Raw genomic sequence first — 26,032 nt, forward strand, 5'->3', positions numbered from 1 at the left:
ACTTAAGATGATGATCATTCCCGAAGTAACCGAGTCCATAATTTTAAGAATGAATTATTTTATTAATTTAATTAACTATTTAGAAGTTAAGAGTTGAATTATTTACTATAGGTTAAATTACATGAAACTTGAGAATATGAAGAACGAGGAGTTCTTTTTAAAAAAATTAATGTTAATTTTTTTTATAAGGAATAGGGGTATTTGTGGTGGTTAAAAAATATAGTAATTCGGTTTAAATTTTAACGGTAAGCTAAAATTTGAAAACAATCAAGTCATCTAAGAAAAATTTAGTCATCTGAGAAAAACATTATGTGAATTAAGAAAAATAATTAAATTAAGTAATTGTGAGCTAATTGTTTGCAAAGAAACGCTTAACAATTAGGTAAGGAACGCGTAATTAACAAGAATATGAAGAAAATAGCCTAATGTAATTTAATATTATAGCTTTCGACAAAAACCACATTTTTTTGTCGACAATACAGGAATTATCACTGGAAGTTGATTTCTGTGAGTAATAAGTTTAGGGACGATAGATCATAGGAACTAATCAATATATTTTGTATATAGGTCTGAATTGAAAGATTCATTTTGCTATTTCAAGAAGAACTTGAAATTTACCTTAAAATAATAAGTAGTAAGTCAAGCATAACCTTTAACAATTTAAACAACAGTTTGATTAGTTATAAATTTTAGGATCTATTGAATCGTAAATCAAAATTTATCGAATCGTAAAAGAAACCTCATATTGGAGAAGAAAATTGAAAATAAGTTTCATGTAAGTTAATTATAGTGATTATGAAAAAGATATGTATAATTAATTATGATATTATGTTACAGCCAATTAGAGGTTTTACAGTTTACTTGGATATATTTGAAGATTGAAGAAAATAAACAAATCATTGAATAAATTGAAATTCTGTGATTTTATTAAGAACATCGCAACTTGGTCTCCATAAATATTTTGGGGCACAACATCCACATCCATAAGTCAATTAAAAGTGTAGAATCACTACACTATTAAGGCACACTTTATTAAAACTATAGATTAAAAACTGTTAAGTATAAGATCATCCCATCACCAACTTAATATTTAGAACTTTTCAGTTATTATTCCTCTTTTGCAGCATCATCTTCCTTCTTTTGATGTCTTCCCGGAACTGGAAAAATTGGACATTTTTTGCCAAATTCTTCAAGATCTGTGCATTCCTTTGATGCTGTTTTAGTTGGACATTTGAAGAAAAGTTGACGATAAATGCAGTGACTTGAAACCATATTGATGCCTGTGTCACACAATTTACCCTTCTTTTTCCATTCTTCTAGTTGTTTTGGTGCTGAAAATTCCAAAAAAATTTATGGATATTCCTAAAAAAAAGTGTTTGAGTCACAACCAACCTTCAGCTTTGCATGTCTCAACAGATTCCTTAATTACTTCAACCCATTTCTCGTCATTTGAAACTTTCTCATTTAATGCTGTTTTTGATGCTTCAAAGTCAAAATATCCAGTTTCATTTACAAGCTTGGCAGCCTTAAGTACACAATCGGTTACGCAGCATCGTTTGGCAACAAAATCATCCTTAGATTTACATGATTCAATGCAGTCTTTGTAGAATTCCTTTTCAACAATTAGTGGAAGTGATTCACAGCATTTTGTTAATGGAATTCCAATAAAATCGTTAATTTTTTCACATCCTGGTAACTTCATTAATTTATCTAGTCGATAATAATTTTTTTATTAGGATTTTTTTAATCGGAGTTGCCTGTGACAGGCAAAAACCGTACAAATTCTAGTTTTCTTACAAAACCATACAAATTATCAGAAATTGTACGGTTTTTTGTTGTCACTTCCAAGTAAATGGCTTACCTTCGTTCGATTCCTTTGAATAAACGCCGACAACCAAAATTATCACAATTGATACTAAAAGAACTTTCATTTTGAAGAGCTTTTTCGGAACTGACTTAAATTCAGTAAAATTTGCAGGCTTTTATTTGAAAATTGAAATGATGACAAACTTTTCAAGCAAGGACAAATGACTCAATGTTTTGAATTTAAGTGGATGAAAACAATTTTTTGTGGATTAATATTAACATGACACATGGCCTCTGATAGATTGCATGTATTTTGTCATTCCACGTTTCTAAAGACCTCGTAATATTGAGGTCAACTAAGGCAGCGGAAAAGCAGCAGTGGCGTAGTGGTTAGAGTGACGGACTACCGTTCAAACGACCCGGGTTCGATCCCAGGGAAAATCTAGTACGATTCGGGTGCATTTTTCGCTGGTTCTAGTCACATTCCATTGGTATACCCTGGATTATGCAACTGTACAGAGTTGGAAACAAGTAAAAACGTCCATTGGACAATCGAAAACCGTCATCACGACAAAAAATTGAGATACGTTATACTAACAGCAAGACACGAAGATCCCCTGATGACACACTACCACGATTATTAAGTGATATCCTGTTTTTGGGTAAATTAAATAAAACATTCATAGTTAGACATAGAAAATTAAAATTTTTATTCTATTCAATCAAGGCTTTAAATTTTGATCATTTTCAAAAATTTGCAGACAATTTATGGAGCAAATCCAGGTCCTTTTGATCCTAAAGCTCCATCTTTAGATTCACTCTTGTGTGTTGTATTTTGACCACTCTTTGTTGTTGTTGGATTTTGGGTTGTTTGAGGAAATTTCATCTCTTTTGCTTTTTGAACTTTCTTTGCCTGTTCTGATGCTAAAGCGATTCCTTTTGTTGTTGTTGGACCTGTAGTTGTATTGTTTTTAGCGTTAACTTGGTTTTTGTTCTGCTGCTTCTTGTCAGCTCCTTTATCATTTGACTTCTTCTCATCATTCTTCTTATCACTCTTTGGATTATCTTTATGTCCAATAAATGGATATCCTGAGCAGTTTTGAGCAGCACTATATACGGATTTACAGAGTGTATTATTTTTAAGATCTGGACATTGGAAGAATAGCTGTCTATAGATGCAATATGAAACATCAGCTGCTGGACATGATCCATTTGAAGGTGCAGCAGTGCAATTCTGTACGACTCCAACTACCAAGTTGGAATAGACTGTCTTATTCTTTGAATGGGAATTTTTAACGAAAAATCCAGCAAGTGCTGTTTTATTGAATGATCCATCAGCATTAATAGCTTTGATCACATTCATAGTACAGTTTGCAATACAGCATACGTCACTGTTGTTCTGCTTGTTACATTGAGCTGTACACTTTGTCAATTCTTTACCGTTAAAACTTGGGTATGATGGACAGCATGCACGTGGTTCATAACGAGTTACATTTGAGCATGTTATGACTGTAAAGTATGAATTATTGTAGGAAATATTAAAATATTAAGGACATATTACCTGGACCAGATTTTGGTGGTTTTGTTGGCTTTGGTTTATTTGTTGGTGCTGAAGAATTCTGTGCTAAGGCACTTCCTATTAATAACGCTCCAATCAAAATGTATATTTTCATCTTGATTAATCCTTATTTCAATGACAATTGGATATTGCGACTCTAAAATTGATCAATTTATAGAAGTAAATTGAACATGAACGGAAGCAAGCTGTATAGTTATAGTTTTTTTGTGTGCTCAATGTAAAATTGGTAGTACACAAAACCTGACATTCAAATGACAGTGGAATTACATTTTTTTTTGTGATTAATAGCTGAATATGATCGCTTGGGGTCATTATTGTATGATGTCTAGTAGTAAAGAAATCAGAATAATGTGGTCACTAAGAGCCGCAATAAAGCTATGGCGTGGAGGCACCCTGATGGCACCTATGTATTCAGCGGGTTAAGCGGTCAACACAATCTCATTTTTTGGAATCAATTATTAATTTTGCTTGGGTTTTTAGGCAAAAATCTAGCATCACGAGACACGCTTTTAGGTACCGTACTGGTGTTCGATGAAAGTATTCTATTTGCCGGTTTATTCGAGATTAAGGTTGAATTTAATTAAAGACAATAGGAAAATAAAATCGGTTTGCTTCGATTAAAAATTCAATTTTTTTTAAGGGGAAACTAGCTATGAGATCATTTTTTTGTTTGTTTACAAAATATTTATATTCGAAAATCCAAAAAGTTCACTTATAAATCATATTTAGGAATGATTTACATCGATTAAAAGGTTTTCTATCTGTTATTTTATTGATTAAAAGCAATTTTGTATCTAAAACAGGCTTTCCTGATGAAAAAATTACAATTTTTTGTTTTTCATGTAAAATAAGTTTTTCGAAGTTAATTTCCCCGATTTCGAAAAATGAGGAACCAATTCCGAAAAAGGACTCAATAGGGGTTGACTAGATGGAAGAAAGAAGGGTCACAAATGCCATGACTAGTCAATAGACATCATTCATAAATGATCATAGTAGACCAAAGTTCATTCATTTAAGCTTTGTCAAATATCAATTTAAAAGCTGTCTATGCTGTCTAAAATAATTTCTTCGTGTTACTGTAAAAACAAAACCTTTACAATAGAATTTCGTACTTCATTTCCGATGTAAATGCCAAAAGTTGCCACAGTACAACAAGTCAATGCTAAAGTTTTCAATGAATCGTTACAGCCTGAAGGATGATATCTTAAAATAGAAAATCGTGTAAGTGTCATTGCTATAGATGTTTAAGAAATGAAGCTAATGCTTGTGTTGGAATTGCTTATGGCAAATTGAACTTTTGACATTTAATTTATAGATGCAAAGTGACAAAAACAATTTCATTTGTAAAGGTCATTTCCATTTAAATTTTTGTGGATCAAAGCTTATATTTAATTTTTATTGGATGTCCTCTGAGTTAATTCTAGAAGTTAAGTGGCTTATTAACATAATTTGAGTGTAATTGAATAGCCCGAGCGACATCGTGAAGCCACTTGGATCACCACTTGGGTTGGAGTTGAAACCACTCGGAGATCAAAGTCTACTTCTAGGTACCGTAGTGGTCTTTCTGCATGCTCTTATAAAAGCATGCTCTTTACCTGTTAGGGTTACGATTGGGCGACTATTCCAGGCAACACAAGGCTCCATTTCGCAATTAATGGAAGACACACAAAGTTGGCCCGAACAGCACTAAGCGTTTGCTAGGAAACTGCTACGTCTCCAACGTTTCCATACGTTGGATATGTCATACCGACTCCAATGTTGCCATACCGGCACAATGGCAACTTGACTCAATTTTTAACTCGAGTATTGAGTATCCAGTATGAAATAAAGTTATCAATCCATATAGCTACTGCATGTTTCTAACTATACTGTCCATTTGGCCACCTTGTGGGTAGTAATCCCAAGAAACCCATGACGTAATAAGTCTGAGTCAAATCAGCCTTATCTATGTTAAAAATACCTTCCGGGAATTGAGGTATGCCACTCGGGTATATTGAAGTAATTACATTAAATATCCTATAATTGGCAAATTTATCCATTGTTGCAAACTTTCCTGTGGGACGTGGACAAGGAAAAAAAAATTAATAATTTTGCAACAATTTTTTCAGACATAACAAAATTTATTCCTTCCAACACAATTTCCATTTATTTTGCTCATGAGATTAATTTCATAATTTGTTTAACTCACAATACCAGTAAATGTAAATGGATATACAAATGAGGTACGGAGTGATGCTTTTAAAGCTAGCCATAAAATTCATTATAATTGGGTTTGAGATTGACGGAGGTGTTTTTACTGGTTGGAGTTCATGTATGTAATCAGATAGAGAGGATTTTAAGGTATTATCGTTGCTAATTTAGTATGTCCGTTCAGTCAATCCATACAGAATGAATCCAAACAGTTTTCATAATTGATAAAATTCTGCTTAACCATCCTATCAACCATATGTCGTGTACGGTTCTGGTCGAGCCTTGCCACCAATGTGTACCGTTATAAATAAAAGGTTGTCCAACACTGTGCTTAACTATAATGTAAATGAAAAAGGGTCGCAGATCGTGAGAGAATTTAAAATAGATTTATATTTTGAAGCGTATGTATGCATAGACACAAATGTGTCATTTATAGTTTGCAAAAATTTTATGACACATACACACATCTGGAGCATGAAAAAGAGAATGGTAAAAGTCAATGGGCTTAGTCGTTCGAAAATTCAGTGTCAGAAATGTGAAGTAATTCGCTTTTTTCTCTTTTCCTGGATATTTATGGTAATATTTAAATAGCTTATCCTGTATGGTTTTTGAAAACGAACATTTTAACGTATAATATGTTTAACAAAACATTATAATTAAGCCAAAATTTCAAAAAAAACTCGATTTCTGACACTGAAAATTTGTTACTTAATCCGAATTTTTCGACAAAAATGCTTCTAATTTTATGAATAATGAGTTCTAAGGAACAAAAATTAGTCGTACTAGTTCATTTTTCAGTGCTCTACGTTGTGAAGTATCAAAAGTTAGCCTAAAACCTGTTTAAAGTAGTTAAATTAATATTTTTTGTAAAAACGTTAAGAAAATTTTGAATTTTTCCATACAAATTTTTCGGAGTTTACAACAACAAAAATATTCACAAAAATTCGAAAAAAATTAAAATTAATAGCTTAATTTGTTAATTAATGAACTGGAATAGAACTAGAGGCTGTATTTATGTTGCCTTTTTGTGTTTTGATACTCAGATTGTTTAACAGAATTCGTTTTTTAAACTTTTGAGTGATTTTAGAAAATGGAACTGTTTTTTCGTCTAAGCCCCAATGTATTATTGATCCTGAGACTTAAGCGCATTCTTGTCCAGCGATCAGTAATTGATTAATAAATGATAAAGAAAACAAGATTTAGTTAGTTCCTGGTCACTTCCTGATATGTAAAACTAGATCCAGGTCACTTCCTGACATGTAAAACTAGATCTAGGTCACTTCGTGACATGTAAACTAGATCCAGGTCACTTCGTGACATCTTAAACAAGATCCAGTAAAATCTAAGTCACCATATAAAAAATTTATGAATTTTATCATCTAACGGATCTTCATAATTCAAATCTTTTAACGGTTACAAAAAAATTCAAACTTTGTTCAGGAAACACTGTAAAAACATTGAAACATTGAAAAACACTGAAAGAACTTGGAGAAAAACGTGTTTTTGTTTACCAATATGAAAAATTGTTAATTATAGTGTTTATGCGTTGATTTGAAACTTTTAAATAATCAGTTCCGCAATAACTTTATAGAAACAAGTTAATGCAAAAAACGGAGTTCTCTACGATGTCGGGTTGTTTAGATCTCGCGCTTCATCCAGCCAGCTAGCCGATCAAAGTGAAGTTATCAGCGTCATTTATTCAAAATTTGCGGAAACAATATGTCTGTATCAAAACTTTACATTTTTTTTTTTTCGGGAGGGTGTTTAGTACCGGATGTATGTGTATGTATAGTAATTTCAATCTCATTTTGCTGTCATACCCTCATATTATGTAAACAGAGAAAGTTCGCATGGATATTAAATCAAATTTTACACATGAGTGATTTTTGAGCTTTGTTTCAAGGCTTATCTTCACCTTTCATCCTTTCAGTGATGTTGTGTTTAAAGGAAATTGAAGGTACAACAGCATACAGCATTATATTAATTTGTAAAGTCATGTGTCGATGAGTTTATTTAAATTTTATGATTTATTGCTCAATGAATTGAAGATGAATAGAGAATGGGTTGACTGATTGGATTGCTGGAATAGAAAATTGAATTACTGATTAAGGTGTGCATGAACAAAAAGATTGAGATTTATAAAATCATGGATATAATATATAGTTTATTAAAATCTTTAGTTTTAATATACATTTTAATGTAATTAGCAGACACAAAATTGGATATCTAAATAAACTTAAAAATTATTCAATAAAACCTTTTGTTTTAGGTGCCACACATTGGTGATAAGCTTCGATCGAACTGCCGCACGTGATGTTCGTTTGGACTATTTTGAGTCTTAATATTCAAAGAAGTTGTTAAATTAGGTTAGAAACCAGAGTGTGACTGTCTCAAAAACGGCCATTAATTTTTTTCAAAAAAAAAAAAAAAAAAATTGCCGTTAAAATTCAAATTTTTTTGACCGTTACTCTAACTTTTCTTCGTAACGTAAATTTTTATTTTAAAATAAGTTAAGTTTGAATTTTTCGACAAACTTATGTCGAAAAACTCGCACATTCTGTTAGAAACTTGCAAAAAAGTACAAAAAATTATTAGTTCTTGGATTGAACACGAACCTTTAAACTGTAAAATTTCTTATTCCGATCAAATTGATTGCATCTACAGCTTTTTGAATTTTTATAAGCTTCTTATCAACAACATTTATTTTTGATGTAATTTTCTTTTCGTTCACGTAAAATTGAATAAAATTGTCACGATTAGATTTTGTCCATTTAAATCTTACAACATTTAAATCAACAACTGGATTATTAAACATATTTCGATCAGCTTCATAATCCCAAATATCCGGTACATTTTCTTGGAAATTTTCAACATTTTCTAGAATATTTTCTATTGAGCGATGGTTTGAAATCAATTCATATGCTGTTATATTATTAATATCACGAATAGTATTGCAATTACCGAGTCCCAATAAAATACACAAGTCAATAAATTGTTCATGATTTTCATAATCTAAACCTTTTAGCACTGATTGACAATTATACTCGGTGATTTTTTCTCTATTATTCGTCATGTTATTTATGACTATTTGTGCTCCATAAATAAGTGCTTTAATATCATCTGTTGCTACAGAGTCAACTAAACCACGTCTCATCATACTGGAACATTGCGCTAATGCACTTGATGGTGCATCTACACATGGCATGCCCATTAGATTTAGTAATTTTTTAACATCCAAACCTGCTGGATTCTCCAAAATTTCACGGTCAAAAACAAAAATTGGTTTGATTTGATTTTCAAGAAGATTAATAGTTTTGTCGAATATACTTGCTAGATGATGTTCATTCATAATTGAATTCATATCAAATGCAATTTTTTGGTTTTCATAATCGGATATTTCCTTAACTCTTATTGATCCTCCAGCTTTTAATCGAATTAAATGTTTAAGTCCATCCATGATTTTTGTTAATTATTTCTTAATAAAAAGTTTGATTGTTGTCTTTTCACTTATATGCAACTTATGTCATGTAATTGAATTTCTTACCATATTTATAGATTCACATTTCACATTTACAAGTATTTTATGATAAAGATAATGACGATTAGATAACAAATTTTTTTTATTCATTTCCGATGGATGAAATTGGAAAGTTTAATAAATTCATTTCCTTTAATTTACGATTAAAACAATAACAAAACTGAATCACTGATATAAATATTTATAGCAAAGACTCAGATTGTGGCTGTCTCAAATTCGAGTTTTTTGACATTAGATTGTCGAAAAATTCGAACTTTTCGTACCCAACTTATTTTGAAATAAAAATTTACGTTACGAAGAAAAGTATAAGTAACGGATAAAAAAAAATTGAATTTTAGCGACAAAAAAAAATCTTTTTTTGAAAAAAATTAACGGTCGTTTTTGAGACAGCCACACTCTGCAAAGACTTAAATTCTATATCTACACCAGAGTAAGGCTGTCTCAAAAATGACCGTTAATTTTTTTTTCAAAATAAAAATTTCATCGTATATATTCAAAATTTTTTTGACCGTTACTTTTACTTTTCTTCGTAACGTAAATTTTTATTTTAAAGTAAGTTGAGTTCGAACTTTTCGACAATCTAATGTCGAAAAACTCGAATTTGAGACGGCAACACTCTGGTCTACACAAAGAAAACATTGAATGTGGTAGAATCTATTGTACTTGAAAGTAAAAGTAGAAAGATTGAAACATTCATACAATCTCATTTCTGATATCAATCATTATACATCGTAGTGATGATGTATTGAACAAGCTCATGGACGTGCCTTCTAACTAAGGCATACGAGGGTCCATTAGTGTCATCCAAAAAGTCTGGACTGCCACCCTAAATACTGGGACATAAAAAACTGTAAAAAAACATTGAAATTGTGGATTAAGATAGATGTCTCGAGCTATCCACATAACCCCTGGCTACACCCCTAAGCAAATTTACTAAAACTTTCGAACGCATTTTCCTGAAATAAATAATAAAATAATATTAAAAATCACAACAACAGTGCTCTAAATTTAATTAATGATAATACTTTATTGTGCTTTTGATTTCAATATTTTAAAATTAAATCAATTTTTTTTCCAATAACAATTGGACTCGAGGGTAAATAATTAAAAAAACTTACTTTGAAACATATATTTTTTAATAAAATTGAACATCAAATGTGTTTAATTGATTCCAATATGCTATTTCCAGGTTTAAAAATGTAACTCATAAAATAATTGAAAAATTTCAGATTTTTTTAGCGCATTTTTGAATAAAAGGGCGCCTAATGATACACTTTGTTCGGCTGGCTGGGTTAGGCACGAAATCTCGGCAACCAGACTTCATAGAAAGCTCTAGTTTGAAGCATTAGCTTTGTGCCATCGAGTTATTCCGGTATCGTTTGATCTGGAAGCGCAAAATAATCTCTATACACGATAATTAATGATTTTTCAATTCATCAACAAAAGAAAAATATTTTAAAGCGTTGCTTTAAATAAATTTGAATTTTTAACAGCCGTTAGAAAATTCAAATTTTAAAAAACCGTTTTAAATTACATAAATTTATTGAGAAAATCAAATTAATTTGAGTTTATTTCATCATTTACTGATAGTTGGGACAAAAACGCGCTGAAGTCGCTCGATAAGGTCGAGGACTTTTGTAATTTTTTTAAATGGAAATTGCATTAATTTATTTTTAGATTTTTGCATTCGAATGAAGTTTTTTGTATGTGAAAAATATTCATGCATTAGGCTTCGAATGCAATTTTATGGATATAATATTAAAACAATTTCCAAATGAATTGATTCTAGCTATAAATTGACAAATCTTTATAAATTGTTCAAAAAAAAGTAAATAAAAAAAAACAGTTAATTAACTAATTCTTTATATAAATTTACAATAAAACTGATTAAGGTATTAATTACCCAATAATATTTTGTAAAATAACTCCATCTCCTTAGTATAATTAGGCTATTACAATTGTTCATTTCATTAAAACACGTTTTTTTTTTGTAAATATAAATAGAATTAATTTGAAATTTTTTTTTTATATAATTTTGTTTTTTTTTTTATTCTTTTTTTAGTGCAAAATTTTTATTATTTTTTTGTCCATAATTTTCAGCAAAAGTTTTTCTTCACATTTTCCTTCCAAAAGTTTTTTTTTTTTTTTTAAAAAAAAGGAATTTTTTCATTCAATATTTTAAGCATCATTGGAATTTATAAAAAAAGTTGTGCTGCAAAAGTTAATGCAATTTATTTTCTTTATAAAAATATCGAGGATAAAAAATAGTTTTTTTAGTTGCACTTTTATTATGTTGTAAAGGAAATGATGAAAAAATCTTTGCAGGTCACAAGGAATTGAATACTGATTTTTTTTACTTCATATTTTTAGCGCATTTTTGAAATTTTTTTCAAAAAGGTAGCTTAATAAGACACTTTGTTCGGTCGGTCGGTCGGTCGGTCGGTCGGTCGGTCGGTCGGTCGGTCGGTCGGCTGGAACGCGAGATCTCGAAAACTAGACATCGTAGAGAGCTCGGAATGGTTTTAAAAGATCAGTTCCATAAAGTTATTGGCGCCTCGGTCATTTAAAAGTTTCAAATCAAAGCATAAATACTATAATTAACAATTTTTCATTTTCATATACAACAACAACAAAAACAACAACACGTTTTTTCATTGTTTTACAGTGTTTTTCAATGTTTGTCGATGTTTTTACAGTGTTTACTGAACAATGTTTGAATTTTTTACCGTTATGAGATTTTGAATTATGAAAATCCGTTAAATGATTAAGTTCTTAAATTTGTGGAAGTTTTATATGGATCTTGTGTTTTTGGTCTGGAAGTGACCTGGATCTTACTGGATCTTGTGTTTTTGGTCTGGAAGTGACCTGGATCTTACTGGATTTTGTGTTTTAGGTCTGGAAGTGACCTGGATCTTACTGGATTTTGTGTTTTAGGTCTGGAAGTGACCTGGATCTTACTGGATCTTGTGTTTTAGGTCTGGAAGTGACCTGGATCCTACTGGATGTTGTTTTGCGGATCTGGAAGTGACCTGGATCCTACTGGATCTTGTTTTGTGGGTCTGGAAGTGACCTGGATCCTACTGGATCTTGTGTTTTAGGTCTGGAAGTGACCTGAATCCTACTGGATGTTGTTTTGCGGATCTGGAAGTGACCTGGATCCTACTGGATCTTGTTTTATATATCTGGAAGTGACCTGGATCCTACTGCATCTTATTTTGTGGATCTGACAGTGACCTGGATCCTACTGGATCTTGTTTTATATATTTGGAAGTGACATGGATCCTACTGGATCTTGTTTTTGTCGGTCTGGGAGTTATATAGATTCTACTGGATCTTTTTTTATAGACGGGGAACTAACTTAAAAATCAATTACTGATCGCTGGGACAAAAATGCGCTGAAGTAACTCGATAAGAACGAGTACTTTTGTAATTTTTTTTTGAACAAGTTTGTTTCACTTTTGATGATGAAGCTGATGAAAAGTTTTGTGAGATGATGAAAAGTTGTCGAGTGACAAAAAGTATTGAAAATTACGTCGTTATTAAATTTGAGGTTAGACAGTGACGGATTGCTCGAATAGACAAGGAGTATGTTCATGAGTATGGCCACCAGATGGTAGCCTCTTAAAAGCTCTACTGAGAGTCTAGAATAATGATCTAAATTTTTGAATTAAAAATCTTTAAATTTAAAAAATTTGAATTTAAGTTTCAAAATTTTAAATTTTGAATTTCAAAAATTTAAATTTTAAATTTTGAATTTCAAAAACTTAAATTTTGAATTTCAAAAATTTAAATTTTGAATTAAATAAATTTCAATTTTGTTTTTAAAAAATTTAAAAATTTTGAATTTAAAAACTTAAACATTTGAATTTTATTTGAATTTTAGCCACAAATCAGTCAATCTTCAAAGGAAGTTTAAAAGAAAATCTATTTTTTATGTGGATTCTGATGATGAAAATATTGCCTTTAAAGCTACTCTCGTTATTATCACTTCTTCTTTCTCTATACATCAGAGATGAAAATAATGTTAAATTTAAAGTTCATCATATTTCCATCAACGACAGAATTATCGAAAATTTGTTATTAAAAGTTTCATGAGAAAGTTTTTCATGACCCACAAGACGTCAGTGTGAGGACAAAAAAAAGAAGCCACACACAAAAAAAAGTTGATGATTTTTAATGTTTTTTGAATTCTTCATATTTAGCTTTTATGTAAAATTTATTTTGGATGGATACTTTTAAGCCTATTAAAAATTAAAATCTCATTGTTCACAGGCTTATATGTTTGAAAAGAGAAATTCTATAGCATGAAAGCCTGATAGTCAGCACATAAAAGAATGAATATTTTTTTTTTGTCAAACATTAATGATGCTGAAGTTATTTTTAGGTAAATTTATAATAAAATAACTTTTTTAACTTTTAAAAGTAAATAATATTCCAAATATAAACCAAAGCTTACACTCAACGAGCACCAGATGTTGATGACTTTCTTCAAAAAGCTCTTTTTAATTTCCTCATTACGATGCGAAAACTTTTTAATCTCACAATGCGATAAAGCTCATGAAAAATAAACTATTGTGGTAAACGAGTTTGTCGTTTTGTAATAAAAAGAACTTATATGAAAGCTTTAAGTGCATGTATGTATGAAGAATGGATTAAGAATAAAGGATACAAATAAAAAGATTGTTTGTGTTTAAGTTTTCATCTTTTTGAGTGAATTTTGTCAGAAATTTTGATGATTTGAGATAAATTTCTAAAGCTTTAATTGAGTTAAACTTGATTTGACTCAGTTAAACTGCTGTAATGGTTGTCTAATAATTAAATTAAGATATTATTGATGTTTACTCTTTGAATTTTAAAATCAAAACAAATTAAAGGGGCATGAAACTAAATGTCAAATTTTCTATGAAATTCAAATTTCTAAAAACCGTTAAAAATCATAAAACTTCAAAATTTCTGATAAAATTCATCTAAAAGACAAGAAGTAGGTAAGCTCGTCTAGATTACACATATGGATGAAAATTCTGTTGAAAATAAAGTTTTACTCACATTTATATGCTGTATTTTGCACTCAAAAAATTGCAATAATTTTGCGATAAAACTTTTCAAGTTTTATTTTTCTTTCACTTTTTAATCGCTATGCTGATTATTCTTATGTAATTGTTTTTATAGTTATGTATGTATGTTCTTATAAGATTATCTTTTAGTATTAATGATTAGCTCTAAATAATTGTTAAAATTCAATTCTTGATTCTACGGAGATGAATGAATTAACATCTATGTATTCAATTGTTAAATCACAGTATTTGAAAGAAGACAGATTTTTTTTCCTTAATAATTTCAATTTTCCTCTTTTTTTTTTAATTCCATTTTAATTAATTTTTTATGCTTCTTAATTTACACTTACACATCATCACCATTGTTTCATAATTTTTTTTATAACCTCTTTTAATGAAGGTTTTTTTTTTGTTGCTTGATTGTATTTTGAGAATCTGAATGGATGGAAGAAATGTTGATGGTAATCTATACCATTTTTGTAGCCTTAAGGCAGAAGTGAGGTTGTTTTTTTTTAAGGGTAGTGTGGATGTAAAATTAATTAAATTAAATCTACAGCTTGATATTTTATTTATAGAATTCAAGCTTTCTAAAAATTGACAGTTTCTTGTTATTAGATCGATTCATCCATAACAGACTTTCAAATCACATTCAGCAACAAAAGACAAATTCATTAAATTTTTTAAAAACTTTCATATGAAAGAAGTACGTGTAAATATCATAAGATTACCGTTTTTTTACTGATTTCTATTCTTTTACAAAAGTTTTGTATCATTAAATTAATTTTTAAAGTTAAATCTAGATTTATAGCGATATACAGAAGATTTAAATAGAAATTCTAAGAATATTTAGTTTCTTATCCACATTTTAAAGGTATTTTTGCGTGAATTTCCCCTATTTTTTTAATTTAATTTTGTTTTGCACATTTTTTTTTTCGAGAATTTTAACAAACAATATGTCAAAAATATTTTTTTTTTTCAAATTTAAAAATTATTTCTAAAAGTTAAATTTTGAATTTAATTTAAAATTTGTAAAAATTGTGATTTTTCAAGTTTTTTAAAATTTAAATCTTTTTTCAAAATTAACAATTTTTTAAAAATAATTTTTAAATATTAAAATTTGAATTTAATTTAAAGTTAGTAAAAATTGTGAATTTTTTTTAAACTTAAATCATAATTTCTTCAATTTTTCTTCAAATTGAAATTTTAAAACTTTAACTTGAAATAAATTTGCTAAAAATCAAAATTTTCACAATTTATACGAAACTATCTGATCCTTTATCAAGTTGAAAGTTGTATAAGAACTCAAAAAGTTCAGAATAGAACTTGAATTAATCAAAAATTGACTAATTAATATTGATAGAGATAGATTTAGACTTTTAAAATTTCAGATTGGTCAAAAATTTTATTCTATAATTAAATCTCAAATTGTTATGCGTAAGGACTTAATTTAGAAAAGCTTTAGGTTAAGGCTTAAGGTTAGAAATTCTACAATATTAGGTTTACAGAAAAGAATAAAAAAAACAATTAATTGATAGTAAAAAGATCGTCACTAGAACACAGTTTGAAAATTATGCGTTCTATATTTTACTTAACATTAGGTACAATAAAGTTGGAAATTTTCAATTTTCCTATTTACATTATCAAAAAATAAATATTAAAGCATAGTTTGTGTTTTTTTTTTGTTCAGAGTAGATTATTCTTAAGTATAAAACATCAATATAAACTTCTTTTTATCATATCCGTTTTGTGTATATTTGATTATTAGATTATGATTCGTGTTTATTGATAGAAAAATAAATGACTTTTTTTTTCGTGAACTGATTGGATGTATTATAAAAATTTGTAAGTGATTTGAAAATGTTTTGATTAATAATCCTTAACAGACAATGACCATACTCATATAGCACCATAATACGTATCACGATACTAAGTGAGTATAGCCTGTTAAGGAATGTTGACAAAATATATAGATATTCTCATACACAGAGTTTCATTGATCATACTCGACAGTACAGCATTTTGTAAACAATAAAAATACCAAAAGATGCATTATTGTTTAGCTTTAACTAGCTAAATTATCGTATAATATGTCAACTGTCGTTTAATATTCAAATTATATTTCAAACTTAAATTAGTTGATATTCCCCTATTACAGTTGTTTTCCCCTTCATGTAAATATTTTAGTCTTTTTTCAATCTTCAAACAATAAACATCATTTTTACTTAAATCCTTAATTATACTCATTTGGAAATAATTATAATTGTAACAATAGCATTTGCAATGCTTCTAAAAGCATTTACAATGCTTCTGTACGAACAAAATTCAAAGGAAAGTTGAAAATTTTGCAAATTAAATTTTAACAATTTTCTTTAATTGTGTTAGTGTTTACAAAAAAATTCAAATATTTTGACCGTTGAAAATGATAATATAAATGTATGAGTGTATCTATATATTTTAAATAGTTGAGTAAAGTCAGTTCTTGATAATAAAAATAAGACTCAATGAAGTTTGATTTAGAGCAGAGATGGGCAACACTATATTTATAGCTCACACCTTGGTCGTAAGCATCGACCGAAACCACACATAACATATCCAACATCTTTTGGCAGCACACAGGTTGCCCATCACTAATCTACAGCTTAAAATCCTTTCAAAATTATTATTTGATTTATACGAACAGCACAACATAGTTGCTAAGAATAATTCCATGTTTACATTCACACTCTAATTTACTTTCAATGTTTTCATCAAAACTTCATCTAATAAACAAACAAATAACATTCTGATCTACTCAAAAGATTCAAAATTCAAGAACTGACTTACAAAAACTTTATCTAACCAAAAAAAATAATTTAAAAGTTTTGGACAGTTTATTTTTTGATAGAAAAAGCAGAGTTGCAAGATAAGCATCTACCATAGGCAAAAACCTTACAATTTCTTAATAATGTGTATCTAGAAATTGTACGGTTTTTGACTGTGACAGGCTCCTGTTTTCTTACAAAACCATGCAAATTATCTGGAAATTGTACGGTTTTGGTCTATGTTTTCTCTCAAAACTATGCAAATTATCGGGAAATTGTACGGTTTTGGTCTATGTCTTCTCCCAAAACTATGCAAATTATCAAGAAATTGTACGGTTTTGGTCTATGTTTTCTCTCAAAACTATGCAAATTATCAAGAAATTGTACGGTTTTTGCCTGTATTTTCTCACAAAACCATGCAACTTAACAAGGAATTATACGGTTTTCCCTATGACAAGTGCCAGCTTGGCAACTCTGAGTAAATGACATGAATAGTTTCTTTTGTCATGTGAATATAAAATAACAAGCTCTCTATTACATTCAATAAATTCCCAAAAAATTATCTATCAGTTATCAACTTCAAGTTCATGAGGTTATTCCTGGAGATTTGATTTTCTCATTTATTTAAAATACACCATTAAGCTATGTAGTAAAAAAGACAACAGTTTAGAGCTATAATTCCTCATATTTTTTTTTTAATATATTGATTGCAAATAGAATCGATGATGCATTAAGTTAGTCTTTAGATTTTAGATGTACAAGTATAAAGTTATTTATTTTATATTTTTTTTTTTCGATTGACAGTTCGACAGCTCAATATTTCCAATAAAAACATCCTCTATTCTATTTTTTTCTTTTAATTGATTTCGTTAATTCGCAGTTAAAGTCATTTTTAAGTAAATAGAATCTTGTAAGTTATTGTAATTATTATCTGACTTGTCATTCTTATTTTAAAAAGTTTAATTTAATCAACATTTATGTATAATCATATGTGGGGGGTGTGTATGTATATATACTGATCTTAATACAGATTTTTTTTTTGTTTATATATCTTAAGTGTTGATTAAAGCCCATTTAATTAAAAATTATTATATTTTATACTTCATCATGATTATGCATAATTCTCATTAATTTGTTCCACTTCTAGTTGCACTTATACTTAAATATTATTAACTTTATCTAACAGGCAAAGAGCATGCTCTTAAGAGGTTGATGTACTTAGATCAGTGGTGTACCTAGGCACATCCTGGTGGCATGCCTCGACCAAAACCTTACAATGTATACGGTTCATGGCATTTGAAATAATTTTTGGAAGAATACAAGTGTCACAGCTAAGAACCTTACAATTTCTTGGTAATTTGTATGGTTTTGTAAAAAAATCAAGAAATTGTACGGTTTTTGCCTTTGTTTCTTACAAAACCATACAAATTATCAAGAAATTGTGCGGTTTTGTCTATGACAGGTTCCTGTTTTGCAACTCTGGTCGCAGCACCTTCACTGACTTTAATGACCTACTTAACCATGATCTCAGCATGATCAGCTCTTCTGTGCTCGCTCTTCACCTGCTAGAGTTCCATACGGAGAGCACATGGAAGAGATTTAATCATTTTTTTAAAATAATTTCAAGTTTGTATGAGTATGTAGAACACTTTAACTCATTTAACACGTCACTCGTGCTTTTTGCTTGCGGACAAAATCGAGTGCTGGTTTATCTGTCGTACGTGTTTCTAGTATTTGGAAGATTGGATGGTCTGTTGGGATGAGAAATGAATTTTATTTTTTCGTTAATTAAATTCGATTGGATTTATTTGAATGTTATATTGAATTTTGTAGATAGATTGGAGGTTGATGAACGATGTAAATAGTCGATTTCTGATAGAATTTGGATTTATTTGTGCTGAATATGCTTCAATTTTAAGAAATTGATTTTGTGGATAATTGAATTAACGAATTGCATCGGAATTGCAATTGCCTTTTTTTAAATTTGCTGATAAAAGGGAGTCAGGGACCATCTGAAAATTTATTTTGTAACGTATTTTTTATTTTCAAATTTTTATCGTATTTTTTATTTTCAAATTTGTAACGTATTTTTTATTTTCAAAAATATTTCCAAATTTCGTACCTCCTAGCAATTTTTTGGGTATGCTCCTTGCATGAGGTGAAGGGTGGCCTATTTTGAATGTGACCTAATTTCTGATCGTCCCCATTCCAATACAAAAAAAATGTAAATTTCCTCTCAAAAGTTCATCAACATTGTATCCGTTAATTACTGTAGAAATTCAATACATTAATCCCATTTCCATACTCACGTTTATCTTTTTGCTGCATCAATACCAAATCAATCTGCTTCAATCCGTGAAAATTCTCAATACTTCCACATTCCGACACTCCAGGTATGTTGTTGAGTGACAAGAATGCCTCACCTGCAAAATCATTTGCCGTTATGACGTCATGATCCATCACAGTAAATCCAATCATTGCACATTCTTGTGTACATAGCTCTTGTGTTATCGTACCAAACTCGAAACACTCGTCGAATACTGGATTGAGGGTGCGCTGGTATTTTTTAAAAAATAAAATGAAAACAATTTTTAAATGGATTTATAGTTGAATTGTAATAACAATTAAAAATGGAGAGGCAGTGAGTTATTGTGGATTTTATTTTAAATAAATTTATAATGGAATTTGAGAGTCATACAATGTAGAGGATTTTTTTTTTTTGTTGTGGAATTTTTTTAATTTTATTTTTTATGGAATTGAGTTGCTAATAGAGACGTAGGGCATCCAGGTGTGATGAGTTCACTCTAGGGTTGGGCAAATTCGTATACGTATATATACGTATACAAATATACGTATATTTTATACGTATATATACGTATATGTATACGTATACCGTTACATATCAAAAGTCATAAAAGTTGGTAATTAAAACAATAATTTTAGTAACAAATTGAACAGCAATGAAATTGAAACTGTTATAATGTTCTGTTCCATACAAAATGTTATTAGAAAGCTTAAAATTGTCAAAAAGTAAAATTTTTGTAACGGTCGAAAAAATTCAAACTTTCAACAAAAATTTGTAAACAGAAAAAAATTATTTTTTTACAAAATTAATTAATTTTTACCCTTAATCATAATTTAAGGACGTTTAAATGCTACTGGATGTGAGAAACCAATGTAATAACCACTTTTGACTTCTAATTTGAGCATTTAAGATCATTTTTAACAAAATAAATAACGTATTTTTTCGGATTTGAAAAATCTGTATACGTATACATATACGTATATATACGTATATTTTTTTGTTCTTATACGTATATATACGTATATATACGTATATTTGCCCAACCCTAGTTCACTCTACTAAAGATATTTTGGATTTTTCGCTGAACTTTGCCAAACTGTCTATTTTTTAGTCGAATTTTTGGCTCAACTTAGTCAAACTGTCAGTATTTGAGCCGAATTTTGATTAAATTTTCAAATGAGTTCTAGACTGAATTTTGCCGGATTTCCAATTTTATGTCACCTAACTGTCAGTTTTTGAGCCGAATTTTTGGATGAATTTTATCAAACTCGACTGAATTCTGTCGGATTTTCGATTGTACGTGACCAAACTGTCAGTTTTTGAGCCGAATTTTGATTAAATTTTCAAATGAATTCTGACTGATTTCTGAAAGACTTTTGACTGAACTTTACCAAACTGTCAATTTTTGAGCCGAATTTTTGGTTCAACTTTATCAAACTGTCATTTTTTGAACCGAAGTTTGGCTAAATTTTCAAATGAATTCACGACTAAATTCTGTTGGATTTTCGATTGTAAGTCACCAAGTTTTTTCTGCTCAATTTTATCAAACTGTCAGTTTTTAAGCCGAATTTCGACTAAATTTTCAAATGAATTCTCGATTGAATTCTGCCAGATTTTTGACCGAACTCTTAAAAACTGTCAGTTTTTTAGTCAAATTTTGACTAAATTTTCTGACGAATTTTCGACTGATTTCTGCCAGATTTTTGACTGAATTTCACCAAACAGTCAGTTTTTAAACCGAATTTCGATTAAATTTTCAAACGAATTCTAGACTGAAATTTGCCGGAGTTTTGACTGAGCTCTTGAAAACTGTCAATTTTTGAGCCGAATTTTGACTAAATTTTTTAAAGAATGCTAGACTGAATTCTGGCGGATTTTTGGCTAAATTTTCAGATGAATTCTCGACTGAATTCGGTTGGATTTTCGATTGTACGTGACCATACCGTCACCTTTTGAGCCGAATTTTTGGCTCGACTTTATCAAACTGTCAATTTTTGAGCCGAATTGTGACTAAATTTTTAAATGAATTCTGCCGGATTTCTGACTGGTCAATTTTTGAGCCGAATTTTGATTAAAATCGTTTGAAATTCCTTTAAACTCAACGCAATTCAGTCCATAGCACCATCCAAACTAACAGCAAAAGTCTTTAAAATAAAAAAAACTTTGTCCACAACTCTCTACGACAAAGTAATTTCAAACTTCATACCCATTCATGACACTTCATTGAGTTTAAAATGCAATAGTTTAGAGCAGAAGAAAAAAAATGAAATGTTCACACAAACACTAGAAAATATTCCACATTGTTTTCCTTTTCCTGACTTTAATTCCACAATCAGTAGAATAATAAAAAGCAGGAAAACAACAACGAAAAAAAAATGAGAATATTTTTCCCAAGTGTCATGTTTTTAATTCTATTGTTCTTGTTCCTAAACATATAACAAACACACAGCAGTGCCAACAAGCACAAAAAAAATGAAAGAAAATTCCATTCCATTTCATTTAATTCCCATGTAAAATCCAGTCCATATTTTTATCTCACTCTCCATTTTTTTGACATTGACACGCTGTACATACCTTATGAACATGGGTTTGTTGTTCCGTACAATGAGGGAACAAACGTCGCGGTAATAGTTCAATGATTACGAAGGGATCACTAAAGCCATTTGGATCTAATGGTATAACATTTTGTGCACGTAATACTTCAACGCACAATGAATCATGATTTAAGTAGGCACGAACTGATAACATACCAAATTGTGCCGGTTCATTTGAGTTTTGCAATCGTATTTGCTCTTGAAGTCGTTGCATATAAAATATATCAATTAATTGTTCCGTATTACTCTTATGATATTGAAGTCGCTGTTCAACACGCCAATAATCATCATTTTTTATTATATCATGCGTTAATCCCAATCCCTCGGCATGAATGAAATCGACAAGCATTTGTAATGCTTCATATAAGCGATCGTGAAAATTTGCTGGTTTCTCTCCACCCGCTGAATCCATTTGTGTTGCGAGCTCATTTAATACTAAAAGCCAAATTATATTTAATGCACGATGAAAATTCTTTGTAAGTAGGGCACTATTAAGAGCGGATAGATGAAGATCGAGATATTCTAATAATGGTATGATTGCTTGAGCTGCTGGCAGGGAGTCGGGTGACCAAGCCTAAGTGAAAAATTATGTTAATTTTTTTTTTTTGGAAGCATTAATGATATGAAATCACTAAGTCTATTACTTTAGTTGACAGCAGGACATCAATTTTGCCTACTGTACATAGTTTTGATTTCAAATCGAGTTTGGACTCCCCAACGATACAACTCCAAAAATCGAGTTGTACATCCCAGACTTGCGTCATTTCATTTCGAAAAAAATTCGAAATTACTTCGAAAATATTCAAAATTGAATGCGAAAATTTAAAAAATATTTTACCGTTAATATAAACCGTTAATATATTTTTTAAATATTATCAGTTATTTTCATGAAATTCCATGAAATTAAGACTCAAATTATCATTGATATCATTGCTCATTTAAAAGAAAACAGTTGCATGCATCAAAATTTGAATAAAAATTGATTTTTTGTTTGTAACGTATTTTTTGAACTTAAAAATTTTCAACGGTCATTTATTTTTTAAAAATATAGTTTTTATCTCCGTTTTTTCATTCAAATAATAACGATCAATATTTGAAATGGCGCTAGTCTGGTACATTCGAGCGACACAAAGTCGATAATGGCAACCATACGGAATGATTTATGGCTACCACATGAATGCTTTGTATCGCCTGGGAACAATAACTTACCAAATGGAACACAGATTTTTGCATTGGTGCTTGCATTGTAACAGCTATTCGATTCATAATCCTTTCAGTCGTTCTCTCTAGCTGTAAAATTGTATTATCCAATAAATTATCCATCGGATGATTATTCTGTTGCATATGAATAACATTCATATTTGGATCGTCAACCTTAAACTCTGATAAAGCTCGCGTTACATATTCTAAATTATTTACGCACACACAAAGCTCATCGGATATTCTAAATGGTCCCTGCTGTTCATAATAACCGCTATCTATCAAATTTTGATGAACTAAATCACTATAATGTAGTGCAGTTGAGCATGCCGCATCTAATATTTGCATTTCAAAATGAATTGCTGAATTTGGATCGGGCCATTGTAGTAAACGCCAAAATTCTTTCATTTGATAAATAACACTTGCAATGTCAACAGATGATGTACTATGACGTACAATCTTCTCACCCTCACATATCTCATCCATTGTTATAGCCGATCGTACACGACTAAGGGCCTTATTCTTACATACAGCTATCCATAGTTGAATAATTGCTTCAAACCACAAATGATAATTTTGAATTCCTAATGCTTTTTCAGGTGGCTGCGGTTGTACTGATAAATGCTGTTTTAAAAATGAAAATTCCTGTAGTGAAAAATATAATTCAAATGGTCTTGTATCAATTTGTTCTCGTCCTTCTAATACTGCATATTGATTTGTTGGTGCACCAGGTATTTGACCTGTATCCATTCGCATTGAAACTTCGTCCGCAAGCTATATAGATCAAACGATAGAGAAAAAATGGAATTGAATTCATAATTGAGTATTTATTCAATAAACTTTATACTTTGTAATGTTTGAGTTTGATTCTGTGTAAAGGATTGCTCTCTTAGTATCAGTTACACTAAGCAAAATGAGCTGTAGATTTTACACAAATTTCTAATATTTTAAAATTGAAATTTAATTATTTAAATTGAGCATTTCTGCATATGAAGTTGTTGAAGATCAAAGCTTAAATGCTGTTCATTGAACTTATGGCATTATGAAGTATGGAATGTTCAAAAATGTACGTCAATTTGTTTTAAGGATACGGATTATAAATCACGATCACGGCATAAGATTTATGGCATTTCGGTGGCACACTGCAGAGACTCTTGAGCTGGATGTTTCTATGATTAATCTAGATTATCAGTTGACCTAGTCAAGGCTGTCTCTAGAACTAGTCTAGGCTGTAGGTAGGTCTGGTCTAGGCTGCCTAAAAATCTAGTCAAGGCTGTCTCTAAAGCTAGTCTAGGCTTTAAGTAGGTCTGGTCTAGGCTTCATGCATAGAGAGCTAGTTTAGGCTGTTTATTAAGCTAGTCAAGGCTGTCTCTAGAGCTAATTTAGGCTGTATTTAGGACTAGTCTAGGCTGCCTAAAAAGCTAGTCATGACTGTCTCAATAGCTGGTCTAGGCTGCATCTAAGATTGATCTAGACTGCCTAAAGAGTCAGTCAAGAGTGTCTGTAGAGCAAGTCTAGGCTGAAGGAAGGTCTGGTCTAGGCAGCCTAAAGAACTAATCAAGGCTGTCTCAATAGCTGGTCTAGGCTGTATTTAGGACTATTCTAGGTTGCCTAGAGAGCTAGTTTGAGCTGTCTATAAGCTAGTCGAGGCTGTCTATAAAGCAAGTCAGGGCTGAATCTAGGACTAGTCTAAGCCGCCTAAAGAGCTAATTTAGACTACATTGACTCTAGATGAACTAAAGCTTAACTAGGCTGTCTATAGATTCACTCAAGACTGTATCTGGGACCAGACTAGACTACCTAAAAGCTAGTTAAGGCTAGACTGGCTCTAGATGAGCTAATGCTAAACTAATACTATTCTAGACTATCTATACACTATGGGCCCAAAATGGCAAAGGTTGTCAAAAATTCAGGTTATGTGTGGATGTTATAGTGCCTGAAGAGTAGTGTACGGGAAAAAAAGAAATTTTGTCCAAAACTGCTGTGTGCCTGACTTATGGCCAAAAAACGATTTTTGGTACCTGCCATTATAAAAATTGTTGGCGTGCTTCAATGCATAGACCAATTTTTTTCAAACTTTTTTTATTTATTAGATATACATAGAACCTACAAAATAGCAACACATTTTTATAATTTAGGTTCCACTGTATATCCAAAAAAGTTAAAAATATGTCAAAAAATGCAATTTTTTTAACATTTCATGCTCTCATGCAGCTATATTGCACTATGGGATAAAAAATGTATATGAATTTGATAGAACCTACTTATACCTAAAAATCATCGATAGATTGTAATTTAATTGGATGCACTACAAAAGCATAAAATAACTTTAAAGCTAAAAATTTTCGGTTTTTTGTGATTTTTTGACCTTTAACCCCATTTTTCCCTATAAAAGAAATTCGTGCTGTTTGAGCTGACCATTGATTATTATAGGACTAGTAATGTACTATTATTATGTGAAAAAAAATTTCAATATGGGACCCCCCTAGCTAATTTTTGGGGGGTCCAAAGGTATACCCCCCCTCAAAAATGGGGGTCTCACAAAACTCAATGTTACTTTTCTTAACCGGATGTTTAACAAATGATTCAAAAACACTTTTTAACTACATTTAAACAAATTTTAAGCAGTTCTAAACTGTTCTGAACAATCGAAATTACTCATGTTAGCCAGTTCATAGATTTGTAAGTTTTTGAGTTTTAGACATATTTTCACGAGGTTTTTTGGACTCCAATGGCAATACATATATAAATTGTTTATTTTTTCATAAAGTAATAACAATATCCTATCCAACAATATATAATAAGTCATACATAAGGTCAATTCAGTCAAAAATTTTGAAAAATGTTCAAAATTTTATGTTTTTTTAAAATTCATCCTTCACATTTATGCTTATAAATGCTGTTAATCTTAAGTATATGAATTGAATTTAGTATTTTTGTAGAGATTAGAGTAGTATTAAGGCAA

General features: G+C 30.1%; 3 protein-coding genes across 5 annotated transcripts in view; all 3 read right to left on the minus strand.

Moving 5' to 3' along the window:
- Window positions 1-899: 899 nt before the first annotated feature.
- On the minus strand, window positions 900-1,942 carry LOC139092260 (uncharacterized). The gene is made up of 3 exons (XM_070642596.1): window positions 1,862-1,942; window positions 1,393-1,710; window positions 900-1,331 (listed from the first exon to the last, which is right to left on the minus strand). The coding sequence occupies exons 1-3, from the start codon at window positions 1,929-1,931 to the stop codon at window positions 1,108-1,110; spliced, it is 612 nt and encodes a 203-aa protein (XP_070498697.1). The 5' UTR covers window positions 1,932-1,942; the 3' UTR covers window positions 900-1,107.
- A 550-nt stretch (window positions 1,943-2,492) lies between these two features.
- LOC139092248 (uncharacterized) lies at window positions 2,493-3,502 on the minus strand. The gene is made up of 2 exons (XM_070642580.1): window positions 3,368-3,502; window positions 2,493-3,315 (listed from the first exon to the last, which is right to left on the minus strand). Exons 1-2 carry the CDS (start codon window positions 3,477-3,479, stop codon window positions 2,573-2,575), a joined length of 855 nt encoding a protein of 284 aa, XP_070498681.1. The 5' UTR covers window positions 3,480-3,502; the 3' UTR covers window positions 2,493-2,572.
- A 14,211-nt stretch (window positions 3,503-17,713) lies between these two features.
- Window positions 17,714-26,032, minus strand: part of unc-13-4A (BAI1 associated protein 3) — an 82,789-nt gene continuing 74,470 nt past the window's right edge. For all 3 annotated transcript variants that reach the window (XM_070642768.1, XM_070642766.1, XM_070642767.1), the window contains 4 exons: window positions 23,077-23,841; window positions 21,848-22,441; window positions 19,278-19,524; window positions 17,714-18,719 (listed from right to left, as the gene is read on the minus strand). In XM_070642768.1, the coding sequence (XP_070498869.1) occupies window positions 18,628-18,719; window positions 19,278-19,524; window positions 21,848-22,441; window positions 23,077-23,841 (1,698 nt within the window). In that variant the 3' untranslated portion in view covers window positions 17,714-18,627. The remainder of the gene's footprint in view (window positions 18,720-19,277; window positions 19,525-21,847; window positions 22,442-23,076; window positions 23,842-26,032) is intronic.

This window comes from Chironomus tepperi, unplaced genomic scaffold (genome assembly GCF_022539635.2).
Source record: "Chironomus tepperi strain 1889 unplaced genomic scaffold, CSIRO-AGI_Ctep_v1 contig_298, whole genome shotgun sequence".
Taxonomy (NCBI): domain Eukaryota; kingdom Metazoa; phylum Arthropoda; class Insecta; order Diptera; family Chironomidae; genus Chironomus; species Chironomus tepperi.

Excerpts from the sequence above, each read along its gene's own strand:
- LOC139092260 (XM_070642596.1), bottom strand. The coding sequence starts at position 1,931 with ATGAAAGTTCTTTTAGTATCAATTGTGATAATTTTGGTTGTCGGCGTT. Across the intron at positions 1,711-1,861 it reads TTCAAAGGAATCGAACGAAG|ATAAATTAATGAAGTTACCA; the intron begins GTAAGCCATTTA and ends ATTATCGACTAG. Across the intron at positions 1,332-1,392 it reads TGAGACATGCAAAGCTGAAG|CACCAAAACAACTAGAAGAA; the intron begins GTTGGTTGTGAC and ends TGGAATTTTCAG.
- LOC139092248 (XM_070642580.1), bottom strand. The coding sequence starts at position 3,479 with ATGAAAATATACATTTTGATTGGAGCGTTATTAATAGGAAGTGCCTTA. Across the intron at positions 3,316-3,367 it reads ACCACCAAAATCTGGTCCAG|TCATAACATGCTCAAATGTA; the intron begins GTAATATGTCCT and ends CATACTTTACAG.